General features: G+C 50.2%; 1 protein-coding gene across 2 annotated transcripts in view; it reads right to left on the reverse strand.

The window, feature by feature from the left end:
• PTPRN2 (protein tyrosine phosphatase receptor type N2) overlaps nt 1-17,738 on the reverse strand; it is a 915,358-nt gene that overhangs the window by 46,583 nt on the left and 851,037 nt on the right. For both annotated transcript variants that reach the window (XM_087433803.1, XM_087433800.1), the window contains one exon: nt 14,220-14,367. In XM_087433803.1, coding sequence (XP_087289929.1) covers nt 14,220-14,367 — 148 coding nt within the window. The remainder of the gene's footprint in view (nt 1-14,219; nt 14,368-17,738) is intronic.

The following is a 17,738-nucleotide window of genomic DNA, read 5'->3' on the forward strand; positions in this document are numbered from 1 at the left end:
ACTGTTGTATGTAGTGTTTGCCTTTAACATAAGACATATGTGGCAACATATACATTATTTAGTAAATAAATAAAATGTGAATATTAAGCTATAGGCCACCATTCAATATATAAAGTTTTGTAGTCGAGAAACGGTTAAATCCCCGAGATTACAGGAATTTGTGTCAAAAAGGAAACTAAGAGAAAAAGAAAATGCAGACAGGAGGGAGTAGAGGAGGAATGTACAAGTGGGGACTCAGTGACCTAAAAATGTGCCTTAAACAGGGAAGCCGTTTGAGAAATGCTGAAACCAGACACAGCAATGGGGTTTAAGAGCATGTGATCTGTAAAAGCTTAATGTGTTTGATACACGAATTAGTCTGGATTTTGGCTCTGGAAGAACCACCCTCCTGTGTATAGTGACGTCCTTTTTTCCCTTGTTTCAAACTTTCAAAGTGGAACCCTCGGGGGGAAGTCGAGGAGGGACTATGGGGCGAGGGGCAGTGCCCGCTCCCCCTGGTAACACGCAGGGTGGAGGGTGGCGGCACGCCCTCGAGGGTCCCTCCTTGTCCTTCTAGCCTCCCTGGGTGTGCAGAAGCCTCTCTCTCCTTCCTCTGCAAGGTGCACTCGGAGACTGACAGTCGTGGAGCCTGAGAGCGCTCAGCTCTGTAACCTTCGCCCCAGTGAACGCCTTTGGGTGGTTCACACGGCACCTATTGATGGCCTGGCCTGCAGCCTCGGGAGCAGAGTTTTCGGCACTTGTGAGCCTTTCACCCTGGCCCCGCTGCCCTGAGTGTTGACTGCGTCCCCCCACTTCCCCAGACGTCCGGCCACCAGGAGGAAATGGTTCCCAACCCTGAAAGCAGCTCAGGCAGGAAAGCAGGGAGACTTCGCCTCCGTCTGTGTTTCTTTTATTTCTCCAGGAGATTTTACTTAACTTTTTTTTTTAACAACAATTCTAGGGCTTGGGAAACTTGGTGAGTCCCATAACTGACTGAACTTGGGAAGCACTGTCTCCCGGGCTGGACGCCATCCTATCCGTCTCATGACGATATTAATGTTAGCATTTTCCTGGCAGAGACGAGACAGATGAGAAATATCTAGAGACAGGGAGAGAGTTCATACACTGCATGGTATGTTTACATATCATACGTTACATGCGCCCGAATGTCGTGCGGGTGTCCTGAAGGTGTTTCTGACGGTAGCTGCCGAACCATCCGGCTAAGGTACGAATAATGATACAAAAATCCCGTGGACTCCATGGTGTTGGGCTCCTGCACAAATTTATTCTTGGAAGAGTGAAAATCGGCAGTGGCAGGAAAGTGAAGCAAAATTTACCAAAATACCAGTCAACACTGACATCTCAACAGGCTATAAACACTACCCGAAAATGAAGTTCAGGAGGCCCAATTTCACAGTGGGGACGACCACGAGCCGCTCAGAAGCAGGCGCCCTTTTCTGAAGGGTGCACTGGGCCTACTGATGCAGCAAACACAGGATTCTGGAATAAAACAGCAGGCCTTCTCGCTGCTTCCGCAGGATTCCACAGGGTCTCCCAGGGGCCCTGACTCATTGTAAATACTTACAACACAGCCAACTTCTGGCACTGGTGGTAGCAGCAGTTGGGACCACTCCTAATTGTCTGAGAACCCGTACAGAGAGCAGGGTCTCTGGTCAAAGGGAGGGAGGGGCACAGGGAGGAGGAACCAGGGTACAGTCTCCCAGCTTAGGAGGTCACGCTGGGAAGGCGCCCAGCAGAGCAAGCGGCCTCCTGTGGAGCTGACAGGCACAGGCTTGGGGGGCTGCCAGGTCCCCTCATCTCCAAGGGGATGCCACTGCCCCGCCCTGAGAGCACCGAGGCTCAGGGAAGAAATGCCAGCTGGATTTTTCTAGTTGGAAAAGTAAGAAAATGCTTCGTAAGTTTGGGAGTCTTGGTGAAATAACAGTGCAGTTGAAGAGCTTGGGGCTCTGCTGGTTAATGGGACAAACTATTTTGGGCACCCGAGCCTCAGCTGGCTGTAAGGACAGCTCACAGGCTCTCAAGCATCTTGAGAAGTACTGTTTCAGCTGCCTACCTTTCCCTGGAGGCCGCCCTTTTAAAGATAGCACTGAGGCTGAGACAAGGGCTTCAAAAGCTTCAGAGTTCTGCTACCTTACGATCATATATTTGATTTTGTGGCAACATGTTGATTTTAAAATTAACAAGATAAGTATCTTGTTTTTAATATTGGGCCATCTTGTACCTCCATTTGAAACCCCTGGAGCCACGGTGGAAGGGTCAGAGTGACGCTGACCAGAGTACAGTAGAGGGCAGACTCCCCCGGCAGGGACAGTCCAGTGGATATTCCACTTGGCTCGGCAAATATCTTCACTATTTTGTGGTTCACTTCTCCTGTTCATCTTTTTTAAAGAACTGTCATGAGACCCAATGAGATGACACCAAGTTCTGAGTACAGCTGCCTTTATTCTTTGTAATGCAAAGGGAGGGCAGAGTGGCCTGGCAGGATTATGCAAGATCACTCAAGGTCAACAAGCAAGTTGGAGGTGAAGCCAGGACCCGGCTCTGGAGCAAATAATCCTCCCTCTCATCCGTGCTCGACTGACTGAATATTGTTCCTGCCTATTCCCAGAATAAACACACCCGCCTCCCGTGGGAGCAAATATAACACAACGACCTCAACCACAGAGCAAGAATTTATAACAATCTCGCGCTTACATTTCAATTAACAAGTGGATCTGTTCTTTAAGATCTTAGTCTGAGACTCCCTCGGAAGCCAGGGAAACATGGAAATTCAGGTAGCCTCTTCCTGTCTGTATCTGGCCCTATAACTGAGTTCTTTTCCTCTAAGATCCACAATTGTAAGTTTTATCAAGGAGGGAAGGAGAAAAACACCTATTGAGAAGAAACTTGTTCCATTAACCCACCAAGCACATTCTTTTTCTGAACTCCTGAAGCATTTATCATGCACTACCGCCTTGTTCAAGAACAATCTTCCAAATTTCTCTAGTTCTATTTGTTCTAAATGTAGTTTCACATACATCACCTTCCTTCTTCCTGGAACACGGCTAAGAGCCCAGGGCTTGAATCTCAGCCTTGCCACCTACTAGCCAGGAGATATTTGGGTAAATTATTCAATATTCTAAAGTGTCAGATTTGTCACCCAAAACGTAGGATAATGATATCTAACTCACAGGGTTGTTGCGGTAAGTGGTGTATACAAAGCGCTCACTGTAATGCCTGGCACATAGAAAGGAATTTAGGAACAAGTTCAAGATCACAGATGGAAACATACCTAAATGATTAAAAGTCAGTCGAATTGGCAAAGCTTATTTATGGTACATTGTGTTGTCAGTAAATATAGAATGATTGTCATAAATGCCAACAGAAGAAACAAGTTCTAGAATTCCTTCTTGATTATTACTAGGGTTGGAACCCTTAAAGACAGCCCAACTAGGGTCCTTGGAGGACACTGCAGCTTAATCATTAACGGATTTGTTCTAGTGTGCGCCATTATCTAGAACCTTCCTATGTTCCACCTGAACCCGTCTAAGGGAAGTGCATGGACATACAGGATACATGATGTAACAGCATCTTGTAACATGGATCTTTAAGGACAATGTTTCCTTAGGCTTCCTGGTTGTGTTATTCCCATTGTCTACATGAACTGACGTATATGGGTCAATAATCTTCACTCATTAGTAGATGAAATCCTTGATGTTGCTGATGGTAACACAAATTAGGCATCTATAGAAGTCACTAGTTGACACTGGTACTTGACAAGGGAATTTCTTCGTCCAAGCAGTCTGCCAAATGTTCTCTTGGGGCTCTCCAGCTGTCTCAACTTTCTGTTAAGATTTAGATTACACCATTATGCTGGCTGGACGCCTTTTTCTTTACTTTGATGGTGTAGCTAGTGGAAATGTGGAGTGCATCTGGTGATGGGGCAGCCTTGTGTTCTGGGGGGTCAGGGCTCCAAGTCTTTAATGGAGACCCAGGCACTGGGATATGCTCAACACACGGCATCAGTGACCACCAGCTCCTTCTCCGATTTCACAGGTCCACTGATGGGTTAGTATCCCACAAACACACAGCCTAAAATTCCCTACCACCATCAGCCCAGCCCACCAGCTGTTAATGCTGGTCTAATGATTCTAGCCAACCACACACAGAAATGTCTTTATTGGTTTGGACTTGTCAGAGTTGAGGCAAAGCAATAAATCTTTATATTATGTTCATTTCAAGACTCTGAGAAGCTAAACAGACGTCGTATGTCTTTGCAGATCTGGGAACGTGAAGACAACAGTGTGATTCTGAAATACACTTGCTCTGAATGGTGAGTCCTCTCAGAAAGAAGGCTGGCTCGTGCTTCTTTCCAGAAGTGCCCCTTCCTTGGTTAGTCAGTGAGCAGGTGTTCTGCTCTTATTAAGCTTTTTGGAAACTCTTAGCTCAAATTATACGGATCATCAAACATTTAAGAAGAAAAGCAACAAGGGTCAGAACACAATGTTGCACTTGGGCAAACTCGGGCCGCTGAGGTCCCAGATTCAGAACACCCTCCTACACCCAAAGACGGTAAGAAAGCAAGACAGTTCTGTTCACCCGCCCAGAAAGCTTGGTGCCTCCGGGAGAGCCATCACACAATGCAAAGCTCACGTCTGCTTCCGGGCTCCAAACACACCAAGAGCAGGTCTTGGCGTCACACGAGTGGCCTGAAATGTGGTCACAAGGCTTGGTCTCACAATTCCTTTCTTAAATAGTTTCACCAGCATCTCTGCAGATCTCTCAAAAAGGAATCCCGAAATAGGATTGCTGACCAGCTCAGCAGGTGAACGACAGTGTGGGTGGCTCACTGCTGGCGACCGTTCTAACTGCAAACTAACCTCACTGCTGCGCACCCACGTGGAAAAGGCACGCCCCAGCACGCTGCGCACTGAGCAGAGCACAGGCGGGAGGCTGACTCCACAGGTTTCGGGGGCCTGTGGCCTGGCACTGCTTACCTAGCCCGAGCTGTCTGGAGGCACCTGGTGTCAAAGGTTGAATTGCATCCCCCCAAAAAAGATACGTTGGAGTCCTAACCCCCAGTACCTTGGCTGTGACCTTATTTAGAGATGGGGTCTGTTCAGAGATGATCAGGTTAAAATGAGGTCACATGGGTGGGTCCTAATCCAACATGATGTGTCCTTATAAAAGGGGAAGTGTGGACATAGAGACAGACACAGGAGGAGGACGACGTGAGAACGCAGAGAGAAGATGGCATCTACAAGCTGAGGAGAGAGGCTGGAACCTCAGAGGGAACCAACCCCGCTGGCACCAGAACTGGGAGAACAAATTTCTTTTGTTTCAGCCCCAGCCTGTATGTTACCCGGGACATTCAGACCGGGAGCCAGGCTCCTGTCTCGGTCTCGCTTTCTCACCACGTCCCTGCCTGCCCTTTACCACGTCATCCAACCTCTTCCAGCGACCTCATCTCTTCTAACCCGATGATCAGAAAGTTCCTGCCAGCTAAAAAAAATAGCTTTCTATGAGAAAATCAGCAGAGTGACGTGAGGTCGCTCCTCGTGAACTCAGGCCTGAGGATAGGGGTTGGCACCACCAGGAACCGCAACAAAGCGGAAAGAGCGCTCTCCAGATATCTAACCTTGAGGTCCTAGTGCGCACAGAGATAACACCAGGGTGTCATCATCAAATGCAGAGGGCAAGGCGATGAGGGAGAGCAGCGGGGCAAAGTTTGCTTGCTGTAATTGTGTGCACAAGCACACGGACGCTTCTGCATAATAGAGCTCAGACACCAACCAAGCAAAACCGTGCCATCTGCGTAATTCTACGGAGAGACCATCAGTCAGCAACACTGGCTAGGAATCTACGCTGTGCAAGGGACTGCATCCCACAGTGGCTGAGACGGGGAGATGCGAGACATGGAGATGGCAAGATGACAGCCTCCAAGGACTCTAAGTGGGTGGGCAACTCACACATTTAAAGAAAACAGATAGAAGTTTGTGTTTTGTTGAGAATACATGCTGTCACCAGAAAACCACCCCAGCCTACATCTGTGCCGACGGAGGAGACGAAAGCCTGTTTTGGGGACGGGAGGGTGGACAGAAGGTGTCATCTTCGACGGACGGTCATGACAGTTGAAGGGAACCCAGGCAGCCGGAAGTGACCCTCTGACTCTTTGCAATGGTGTGTGAGAACAGGCCTTGCCAACTAGGACGCTTCTGGAAAAGCAAAGGAAGAGAATTTGGCAGGAAACTTGCCAATTAACTCAATAGAGACTTAAACCATGATGCAGGTGGGAAGAACACCCAAATAACCCCCAGAACAGAGGGTTTACATGGCCTAGAAGGAGAGTGAAGAGGCACACAGGGGTTCTGGGGATGAAGTGACAGGAAAAGAGGCGGGAACCATACTTGATGTACACCTACGACCAGGCGCCAGTGGCCCAGTGGCCCTGGCCCCTCCACTGCAGACGGGGAGACAGCCTCTCGGTGTCCCTGGGCCTCGTGGGGGTGCGCAGCACAAGACCAGCAAGGGGAGGGCTGATCTTACAGGAAAGGAGAACCCGCAGAAGGGGCAGGGCAGCACCCCAGCCCCAGGTGGATGCTGTTTGGACCCTCGCAAAGTTGGGGTCAGGCACAGGGTCAAGAATGAGATGGGAGAGCCCCTGGCTGAGGAAGGAGGGGTGCCTTCTGCTCTAAAGGACACGCCCAGAAGCTAATTCCCTCAGCGCCCAGCACCCCGTCAGCAGGCAATCCCTCCTCCTCCCTCAGACGCACGAGTGTAACCAAACATCAGGTTACGCCTCTAGACCTGGAGAAGTCTGTGAGGATGGGTCTAGAGTAACGAGAAGGCTGTGCTCCAGGCTGAGAAGCAACTGCACTAGGTCGCTTCGCGGTTTGTTCATTTCCATCACAAGACCAGCAACTGGCCTTATTTCCAGTGTGGTTTTTCACAGAAACCAAAGTTTTCTTGATCACTTTCTGGTAGTTGGGGCAGAGATGATGGTGTGTGGATGCACAGCCAGGCGAGGGAGTGGTTCCCGGTGGACGCAGCTGTGACCAGCTCTGCTGGCATCTCTCAGGGCTTGTCTGTGTCCTCAGTGTACAAGCTTCCTGTGGCTGCTGTAATGAATCTCCACAAACCTAGCAGCTTAAGACCCACACATTTATTGTCTTACGGTTCTGTAGTTCAGAGTCAGAGGCGAGTCTGAATCGGATGTTGGTAGTGCTGCTTCCTTCTGGAGGCTCAGGGGAGAATCCATTTCCCCGCCTTTTCCAGCTTCTAGATGTCGGCCACATCCCTAGCTGGCGGCCCCTCCTCTCCTGCAGTGCCGAGTCCAGTCCTCCTGACATCGAATTATCCGACCTGCTATCCTGCTATCCTCTCCCGTGGATCACTCTTTTTACAATCAAGGGTATTCTCCCTAATTTAAGGTCCGTTGATCAGCAATCTTAGTTTCACGTGCAACCTTGATTCCCCTTTGTCACGTACGGTGACATGTTCACAGACCCCAGCATTAGGACATAGGCATTTTGCAGCGTTATTCTGTGTCCACACCCAGCAGAAGGACAAAGTATAACCCGTCAGAGCCTCAGGGTCTCTCACAAGGGCAACCTTGGACCTGCGACCCCAGGTCTCCACTGCCTGTGACAGGCCAGGTGGCCACGGGGATGACACTTTCCTGGTTCAGTTTAGGAGACACCGCAGTGGCGAGATCTGGGTCATTGCTGATGGACGACCACAATCAACTGGACATCTTTTGGCAGCCTCGTTCCACTAGAAAGTGTAGCTGCTCTACAGGCAAACTGGAATGAAGAAGGGCGTCAGAGGCTGGCATCTGAGCGGGTTGGTGGTGAAAAATGGAGGGGGTAACAGGAGGCTCTTTAGCTGTGTTTGTTAAAGCAAAAGATCTTACCAGGTATGAAACCTCTGTCTGGTGTAGATGAAATCATTTTAATAGATAACAAAGAGAAAACGTGTTCAATCACGATTTGCTGTGGCCATCTCTAGGAACAGAGAAGAGAGCTAGAGGGTTGATAGGTAGCCGGAGAACGGCATTCACCGTCAAGCTTCTGGCCGTGGGCCAGGTGAACCAGATCAGGGTTTTACAAGTCTTCCAGGTGAGGCTGCAGACGCGTGCTGGCATGTCCCCTGCAGTGTGGTGGCGATGTGGAGACTGGCCACGCTGGTTCAACCCCACATTGTCCCTGGGCCTCTCGGCCTGGATGCATGAACAGAACAAGGGAAAAGAGCAGGTCTGGAAACCAGGCAGGTGAGCTTCCCACGGACCTGGCAAAATGGTCAGACTCCTCCCGGGGTAGTTTGTGAAGATTTAGAGATGGAATGGAGACCACCAGGAGAAGAGCAGCTTTATTAGGGACAAGTCACGTTAGAACACAAGTGGGGGGAGTTTAAAATTAAAAAGGCCAAAGAGATGTAAAACCAAAATGCAGTTAGAACCTTGATTGCATCCTGGTTAAAAAACAGAGAAACGGTGGTGAAGGACATAATTGGAACATGGGAACGGCTGAGGAGGGACCAGATTAGATGATATTAGGGGATATTGTTCATTTTCTGTTATAACAATGTGGTCACAGTTATGTAGGACAATGTCCTTATTTTTAGGAGATACAGGCCAAAGTATTTAGATGTCATGATGCCTGAGACTCACTTTAAATAGTTCAGCCAAAAAATAAAGCACACACACACATCATTCAAAAAGGGCAAAATAAGGAGCGGCCGGTGTTGAGTCTGGAGGGCAGTCCTCTGTGGGGTCAGGAGGGTCACCTCGGGCAAGCCACGTCACCTCCTTAAGCTCCCACTCATCTACTGCACCACGGAAATGACAACACGAGTCTCCCAGGGCTGATGGGATGTAAGGGAGATGTCGTGTATGTGGCATTTTGATCTGAGTCCGGGACGCAAGTGCTCGGTGGGCATTTGCAATATTATCAGGGCCTCGAGGAAGCCTGCCCACCCCGAGCTGCACAGCAGGGCTGTAGGCAAAGCCTTAGTTCACAGAACAGCCACCGGAAGGTTCCTTCAAGGATCCGTGGTGGCTTGAGGGAGGCCTCAGTAGGGCAATGCCCCGTATTTATCCTGCTGAATATGTTTTTGTCAATGACTTGAAGACACATAAAACATGTTTCAAAATATGCAGATGCCAAAAAGCTGAGAGGGGGAGGTACACGGCGAACCAGGAATCAAAACCTTCTTGATCTTGAACACGGATTGGTTTATTAGAGGTGAATGTAAGGCTCAATTCTGTTAAAGCCCCTGTGAGGATGGGCGGGGGCTTGGGGATCCTGGGTTAACAGCCGTCCTTACAGAAAAGGCCCTGGATTTCAGATGATTGCAACCTCAGCATGAGCCAACGTCGTGACTGCTGACTGCACAACGAACGTGACCTCACACCAGACAAATAAAAACACCGAGACCCAGGAGGAAACACGCCCACTGTCTTGGCCCTTCTGAAGGGTTGCAATCGGTCGCTATGGGCATAGAACACTAGAGCGCATCTGTGAGAGGTGGCTCAGATGCTGGCCGGCCGCCTCCACGGTTCCAGTTCTATCCACACGCTCAGGTCCCCCCAACGCTAGGATTCGGTAGGTAACACTGGGAAGTGAAGGCTGAGAAGTACGGACAACCATGATACACGAGACCAGACATCCTACAATCTGGTGGTCGAACTTCAAGAAGGGAAGTAAAGAGGATCTCGGATCTGAACCATGAGTGGTTATGTCGTGGGGACAGTCAGCGCAGCTTCCAGCTTGACAACCAGCCCTGGCCGTTCTCAGAGGCACGGTATATGTGCCATCACGTCTGTGGACATCACTATGGATAATCTCTACTCTCAGAGCACAGCCTGATGGGAACGACTGTGCGCTTCTGAAACACTGGGTTTGCCTTTTTCCTGCTTCCCTTAAAAGAAAATCCTTCAGTCTCAGGCAGCACAGCCGCCCGGACAGCTCCTGTCTGTGATGCAGCAAAGAAAAAGCCCACACATGATTTGCTGGTATATTTTCTTCCCAACACCAACATACCCACAGCCTTCCCAGGTCCTGAGGCAGAGATTCAGGCTCTGAGACAGAAAAACTGGGGGAGAAAAGACGGCCCAGCCAGGAACTCATCTGGACATGCAGATGTGAGACGTGCGTCCAGAGCATCTTATAGGAGAGGAAAAGAAAATCTTGCTTGCTTTTCAGAGTTAGGAGCTTTCCACGGATTGATGGTTAAAGGCAAACCAGGGTTAAGTCTCGGTCACTCAGAGGGGGCTAAATCCCTCTACTGGGATTCTGCTTCGAGTTTGGAAAAAAAATTCAAACCAAAAGTTTGTTTGGAAAGAAATTACCTTCTGTGTGTTTTAAGGAAAGCAATGCTTGGCCAAAGTACTGTCGTCCTGGTATGTATTTCAAGTATTCATTTCCGTGGAAGTCTGGAATTTATGTACATTTTTCCAACACAAAAACTACAGTGAGTCCACAAAAGCATATGTGGGGCAGCGTCCCGTCACAGAGGACGTGGGTTCAAACCCCCGTGTCCTCACCTGTCAGGTGGAGGGGTGATTCCCGTGAGGGTCACAGGGGACAGGCCTTGATGGGGCACACGGGTGGCGGCAGCTCATGGTCTGCACACACGAGCGCGGTGCCACCCAGGTGACCCGACTGGGAAGAGCGGAGCAGAGTCAGCTGCCACCCCCACAGCACCATGCGTGCAGGCGGGGCGGGGGCGCCGGCAGCTGGGCCTGTGAAATTGACCGGAATCTCTTTGGTAACAACATCCCAAGAAGCCCAGCTAGGAGAAGATGCTGTTACGCATCTGTCTCTGTCTCCACTTCAGCTTTTCATTCTCTCTGGTTTCACTCTAAGTGTTTCTGTGTCTCCATCTATTTCTCTCTTATTATAACACAGAATCAAAACTATTTTTTTATTGAAGGTGGTACACCAAAATAGGATCATATTTCTGTTCTTAATTTAAAAAGCAGATGGGCAGAATATTGCATAATTCTTTTTGAAAATGCAAAAAAATTTAAAAAGCATATTAAATTCTTTAAACTTCTGAGATAGTATAACTAAGCCTACACAGTGCCAGTCAAGCTTCTCATAAATGCCAGTCGCCTTCTCCTTTGAAAGATAATTTGGATGTAGCTAGACTCTCCAGGCTGTAGGGGATCGCAGTCACTAGCCTGCCACTTCTGAATTTCCCACGCAATCTGCCAGCTAAGATGTCTTCCAGCCTAAGCTGGAGCAGCCCCGTGCCGGGAGGCAGGAGAGGCATTTCAGATGGGAACCGGTGAGCAAAGACGTCAAGGAGGGCGTGAGGAGCAGGGAGGGTGCAGGCTGTCCTCCAGGTCTAGTGGAAGCCACAGGAGCCCAGGTGGGCCAGCGTAGCGGGGGCAGGAGCAGGGCTGGTGCAAAGGAGAGGAGCTGGAGGTGGGAGGATGGGAGGCCTGGGGAGGGAGGGTCAGGGCCTGGGGTGGGAGCCAGCAGAGAGGGCAGGGTATTGAGAAATGAGGGAATAAGCTGGAAGTGATGGGAGAGGATACGGCAAAAGATACGGCAAACACAGAGAGGACGGCGGCTCTCGGGTTTCCACTGAAAGAGAGTTGACACCACTCCGAAGTGTGGACGCCGGGGGAGCACCGTTCCAACCAGGCGAGCGCTGGTCTACCCGTTTACGGGGCGTCGACATGGGCCTTCAGAGCCTATGAGCAGCGTGGGGGCCCACTGTCCTTGACACCTCACAGCACTGTGACGAGGTGACAGCCGGACAGATTTCAGAACGAGGAGGTCACCCTCCCTGGCGGAGCCTGGCGAGGCCAACAGGAGGAGAAGCATGCCATCCCCTAGTCTCCTGCTGGGGCAGGGATGTGGGTAGAACTGCAGATGAGTTCCTTCTAAGAGTTGAGAAGGTCGGTGGTGTGCAGAACAAAGGAGGTGACAGGAGTTTGCTCCAAGTAGCCCCGTTTATCCACGGAAATGCCTTACTCCATCCACTTCATCCCAGCAGTGTGCCTGCCTGCCCTGGCTGCTCCGACTGACCTTCAACCCCATCCACAGAGCTGCCTGGGGTTGGCCCGTCCTGACAGACGGGGGTCAAGCACATGTGGCTTCCTTCCAGCTCCCAGCACCAGAGCCAACGAAGAAAGGGTTCCTCTTCTCAGGCTTCGCCCTGGCCTGAGTGCCGCAGGCCTGAGGATCTGGTTAAGGGGCGACGTCGGGGCTCCCAGGGCCCTGGTCCCCGTGTGGCTGGAGCCTCACCCTGACGGCTGCCTTGAGAGGTGGTCCCACCTCGCAGCCGAGGACAGGATGCTCTCCCGTCACTGAGGTCCCAGCCTGTGGACCTGCTGCTGACACACACAGACAGAGCCCAGGGGCCAGCACGTGCTGTAGGGTATGTGGACGGGAGCACCACTGTTGGTCTGCGTCTTCTGTTTATCACTGCGGGAGGGGGTGCTGGAGGAAAGGCTTTGAATTTTAATATTTACCAAAGGAGACTCAATGATCCAAGAAACAACCAGACCCACAGGAGACATTCAGTACAAGCTCACTGAGTGTCTATTTGCCCCAAACAGTAGTTATGCAAGACCCTGCTGGAAGCCTTCTCTCCCTACCCCTCTTCCCGCCCCCCATCTGGATCCTCTTTGAGGAGAGTGGCCATAATTGGGTCACTGGATGCCCCAGCATCTGTCACTAGCCCCTGGCACACAGTAGTGCTTAATAAATACCTGTTAGTCGATTGAATGTATTTTTTTTTGCTTTCCTTCTAGAAATAAAACTTCTAAATTGCAACAGTTCCTATTTTTAGAGCTCTTTATGGAAAAACCGCCTCGGACCTCATGGAAACGGAGGGCCTGGTCTGAACACTGACTAAGTTGTTAGGAAACACTTATACCTGGAAATGTGTTCAGATTTCACAAAGGTCTGTGATCCCCAGGTTACTGTCTAGAGCAGCACAAGGTTCCTTCCGGCTTTTAGTCTTCCTGACCTGTAAACACGGGTCAAATTGCTGCCATTTCCCATCAGGGAGAGGTCACAGTGCCCCTCCCAGGCCAGGGGAGCTCGGGGCTGTCGGGCAAGAGCTGGTCATGGCTTTGGGGCACCGTGGCTATGGTCCCATGACTGGTGGTCCCCAAATTGGCTCCAAAGGGCTGGGACAGGGGCCTGTGACACGGGGTGCTGTCCCCACAGTGGACGCTGATCTGGCCCGCTGAGATTGAGGGTGGCTTTGCTGTGCCCTTGAAAATGGCAGCTGACAAAGTACATTTTATTATGTCTGAAGAATGCAAGAATTCCTCTCGTGTTAAGGTTACTAGGACAGTAACTGGGTAAGTACACACACACACACACACTCACACACACACACGGATCACTCGTGAAGGCCACATTCAGTGAGCATCTACTTATGTCACACACCTAAGATCCCGTTCCCCCTACAGGGTGGGTTTACGCGTTAATCAAAGTCCAAACCTGGCCTGGAACCTGCCAGAACACAGGAGGTTGGTGCATCACTGCTTAACGACACGAGGAAGGCCACTCCAGGTTGGTGGGAAGATGCACAGACTCAGCCAGTCTGTCCTCCGTGGGCTCTGCCTCTACAAGTCACTCACCACATCATACACTGCGCAGAATACAAGACCGTGTCTTCTACTCCGTGCAAGTTGCTTTAAAGAACTGGTATCTTTCTGTATCTCCGTTTTATGGCAACAGTTCTCGCCAGATAGTAGATCCTCGTAAGGCTTGTTGAAATAATTGTAAGGCTGAAAAATTGCTGTGGTAGCTACCACTACCCATCTGGTCCCTACAACGCTAACTCCCTCATCCAACTATCACAGCCTCAACATTTCAAGGACAGCGGTGTGACCCCAGTTACAGACGAAGAGGAGGCTGGAGAGGTTAGGAAGTGAGTCTCAAATCACAGAGTAAGGGCAAACGGAGCAGGTGCTCATGGGGACTGCACGGCCCCGCCCGTGGCTTCAGGACTACGCCACTGGACCACAAAGCAAGAAACTGACTCTGATTTTAGGCTGGGACGGCTTCATAGGGGTGATGTCCACACTGCTCTTCAAAGTGAGAGGACAGTCTGCTGGTACAGAGGGCCCATGGGGAGGAGGGGGCAAGGGCTTTCCAGCCCATGAGAATGTCAGCAGAAGAATGCCGAGAGAACAGGAAGGTGCGGCCTGCCCCCGTGGCCAGCTCATCGCCCCCCTCCCCTGGCCCAGAGCTCCCTGGCTGAGTACGTACAGGTCAGCACTGCCGGGCAGCGGTTCTTCGGCATGTTCTCCTCCCTCTGGGCCACAAGTGAGCTGTTGGGCTCTGCTTGGTAGGCACACAGCGCCTCCCACTCCTTCTCTAGCCGGTTCTTGTTCTTCAAGTGGTCCTCCATGTAGGCCTGAAATGGAAAGCACAGAGTCAGGGGGCGTCACGGGGAACAGCGTGGGGTCCCTGGACGTGATCGGGGACACCAGGTGGCCAGCAGAGGGTGGAGCCCACCTTTCACCTGTGAGTATGAGTTAGGGTGCTGGTTCACACCAGATCTGGGGGGAACAGACTACCCAGATGTGCAAATGCAGCGAAGGCTTTTCACACATTCTGTGTGTTGGCTCAAAGGTGTTCACGATGCGTTTCCTAAGGGTACTCAGATTACGATGTCGCCTCTTCAGCTATTAGGAACTGAGTGGGGAGGAGAGACACATGATAGACCAGATTTGATTAACCAGCCAACACCTGGAATAGAAATGGGTCCAGCTCGGAGTAAGTTAATGAGATGCAGCACTCAGAGGGTTACTGCAAGTACTTTGAAGGGTGAGAGGTTCACGCAGGTTGGGAGAGCGACCGGCTCGGGTGCAGGTGTGTCTGGCCACAGCATGGGGATGGCAGGTACGAAGGGCGGGGGCAGTGGGGGTCTGAATGTCTGGCCAGGGCGTCTGGGCTCCACAGTGGGGAATCAGGGAGTTGGGAGCAGGGTCTGTAGCTGTGGCTCTGGTGCGTGGAAACATAGAGGAGAACACTGCCTCTATCAGAGAAGGAATAAACACAGTTAGCAAAACAGTGAAGACCATGCTACACAGGAAGGAGGCAGAAGCTGTGGCGGGGTAAAGAAACAGGGCTGACAAAAACCATGAATAAACCTCAGTCTGGGAAAGCATCTCAGAAAATGATGTTTTGCATTAAAAGTCTTTCATTTTCTTTTTCTCTTTCTCAGAGAACCACCAGTTACTAACAGATACTATGTTGCAATAACTGCTTGAAATTACATCACAGAAAACTATAAAACACACTGTTTGAAAACGATTTTATATATCCAATCAAACTCATGTCACAGTGGTGAATTCAGAAAGCCTCTCAGCTAGAGATGGGAATTGACCCCTCATGAGATCCTCCAGAATGGGGCAAAGCGTTCAGTGGGTCGTCCCACAGGATAGACGGAGGGACCAGATCTCTTCTGCTTTTCTGACCACCAGGGAAGGGTGTGTTCAAACGGAGCGGCTGTTATTTAACTAAGGGACATCGTTTCCTGAGATATGTGCTAACAATGCAGGATGGAAGGGGGAAAACACCCCGGCCCTGCCATGTATACAGGAAACCCCAGGTACTGGTAGGTGTTTGGGGACCAGCTCACCACTCAGCGACAACAACAGTCATATATTTTAATTCCAGGCCCAGGAGCTCAGACCAGGCTCTTGGTAGGGCTCTCCCTCGTTCCCATTTCTGTTTGCACAGGAGTTATTTTTCTTGTAATTGGCCTGCTCTTCTGAATCCACCTGGTGTGATATGTTTAACATACTGAGCTGCTCTGATGTGTGCACAATGTTAAACAGCTGGTAGTGCTAAAGAAACAAACACAACAAGAACGACACCCAATGCTTTGACCCTCGGCTGCTCCAGTCTTAATTCTTCTGGGCACTTGATTGTCGGTAGTGACTAGGAGACGTGGACGAGGAAACAAAGGAACATTCCCTCCACAGAGACACCCATGCCGGCCCTGTCTATGCATTCTTATTGATCTGTTCAGCTGAGACACGATGGTGATTTTAAGTAAAAGCATTTCAAAGGACCAAACCCAGCTGCATTATTGTGCCCAAAGGAGATACTGGTCTCGTCCCCTAGCATTTCTTTGTGGGTTTTCAACGTGTCATATGTAGACACAGGTTTTCAACTATATTCACAGACAAGATAAAACATGCACATGCACCCATGCATGCACACACACGCCCATGCACGCACACATATACACACGCACGCACAGGGGTCCAGGTCTCTAGTGGTCAGGCACCCCAACGTCTAGCGGAGGTTTACAACCTTTCCACATTTGCACCCACCCCTCTGTCGGCCTCCCATCGTCGCTCCCTCAGATCCATCATTCAGCTCAGTTCACTCCAAGGGCCCGGATTCCTCCCCACCACTGCCCTCGGCCACCCCTTGCTCTTTGGCACCCCCTGCAGGGGATGGGCAGGGACAGGTGGGGACAGGCCGGGAGAGACACCTGGAAAAGGAAGAAAACTCAAATCAGATAGTCGTGCTGGATCCCACACCTCTTGCTGAAGTTTTGACTAGAGCTGACTTTCATTGTTTTGTATCATTCATTCAACAAACACTGACTCTATCTATGTTGGTTTGACTCACGTGTGTGTCAACATGTGTATGGGGAACCAGCACATGGAAAGCCGGGTGCCCTGGGTGGGCACAGTGGGAGAGGAGGAATCACCCTCAGGTCCACCTGGCCCAGCAGCTGACCACCCCCCACCTCCCGGCAGCCAGCGAGGGGCTGACCAGAAGCGGGGGCCTGGGTGGTCATTGTCACATGTCCTGATCCCTGCTCGAGCTGCTTAAGGAATCAACAGATGGCCTTTCGTGCAGATGACCGAGAACCTCGAGGGCCACGCTGTGAACACCTTTCCATGACATACCTTGGAGCTCGGAAGCACACCTTTGTGAGGAACAGAAACATCACAGATGCTCCAAGCAAAGGACAGGAATTCATCCCCCTCCCCTGGCCAGCCCTGACGCTGCCACCTCCACTACGTGGCCCTCGGGGTTCTTTGCCTGGGAAGGAAGCAAATTTAAGTGCCTCAATCTAGAAAAGGTAAGTGACAAACTATTTCTTTTGAAACAGTCACTATGGAATATCAAATACATATTCTGTACCAAAGTTATCCTAATAAGGACAACATTTTTGCATGATATAATATTTAAGTTTCGTGAAAATACTGACCAGCTTATCTAGCCTAAAATATGGTGTGTGAGGGGAGCCCTGGGAGGGAGCGGTAGTTCTGGCGAAGGTGTACTGTTTCAGTGTTTCTGTAGTCACTTTTCTCAAGATTGGTTAATGTACAGTCTTACAAGTAGATATAAAATGGTTCCTGGCAAAATGATTTTGGGTCCTCGCTTTTCTTTGGCAAATGCTCTTTTTGAAAAATCCATCACGAATGAATGAGCTTCTTTCAATAAAACATGATTCTAAAATGAGGAACCTTGGCAGGTTTAATTCAATCTCAAATATTGTCTGCAACAGGGGCATTGGATATTATCTTAATTCCTGTAAACTGCAGCTGCTTAAATTTTCACATTTATCTTAACTATGGGAAGTGAAATCATGCTGCAAGTCCACTTTATGGCAAGAAATAGGAACTGGGACTCTAGTAAGCAAGCTTGGGTGGTAGGAGGGAGGAAAGAGTAGATATGGATATTCTTTTTTTTTTTCATTGAGAATTAAGTCATCTGAAGATATACTGTACTTGATTATATCAAAATTGAGATGAA

Source organism: Ceratotherium simum, chromosome 1 (genome assembly GCF_057802395.1).
Source record: "Ceratotherium simum simum isolate JZ-2026a chromosome 1, ASM5780239v1, whole genome shotgun sequence".
Taxonomy (NCBI): domain Eukaryota; kingdom Metazoa; phylum Chordata; class Mammalia; order Perissodactyla; family Rhinocerotidae; genus Ceratotherium; species Ceratotherium simum.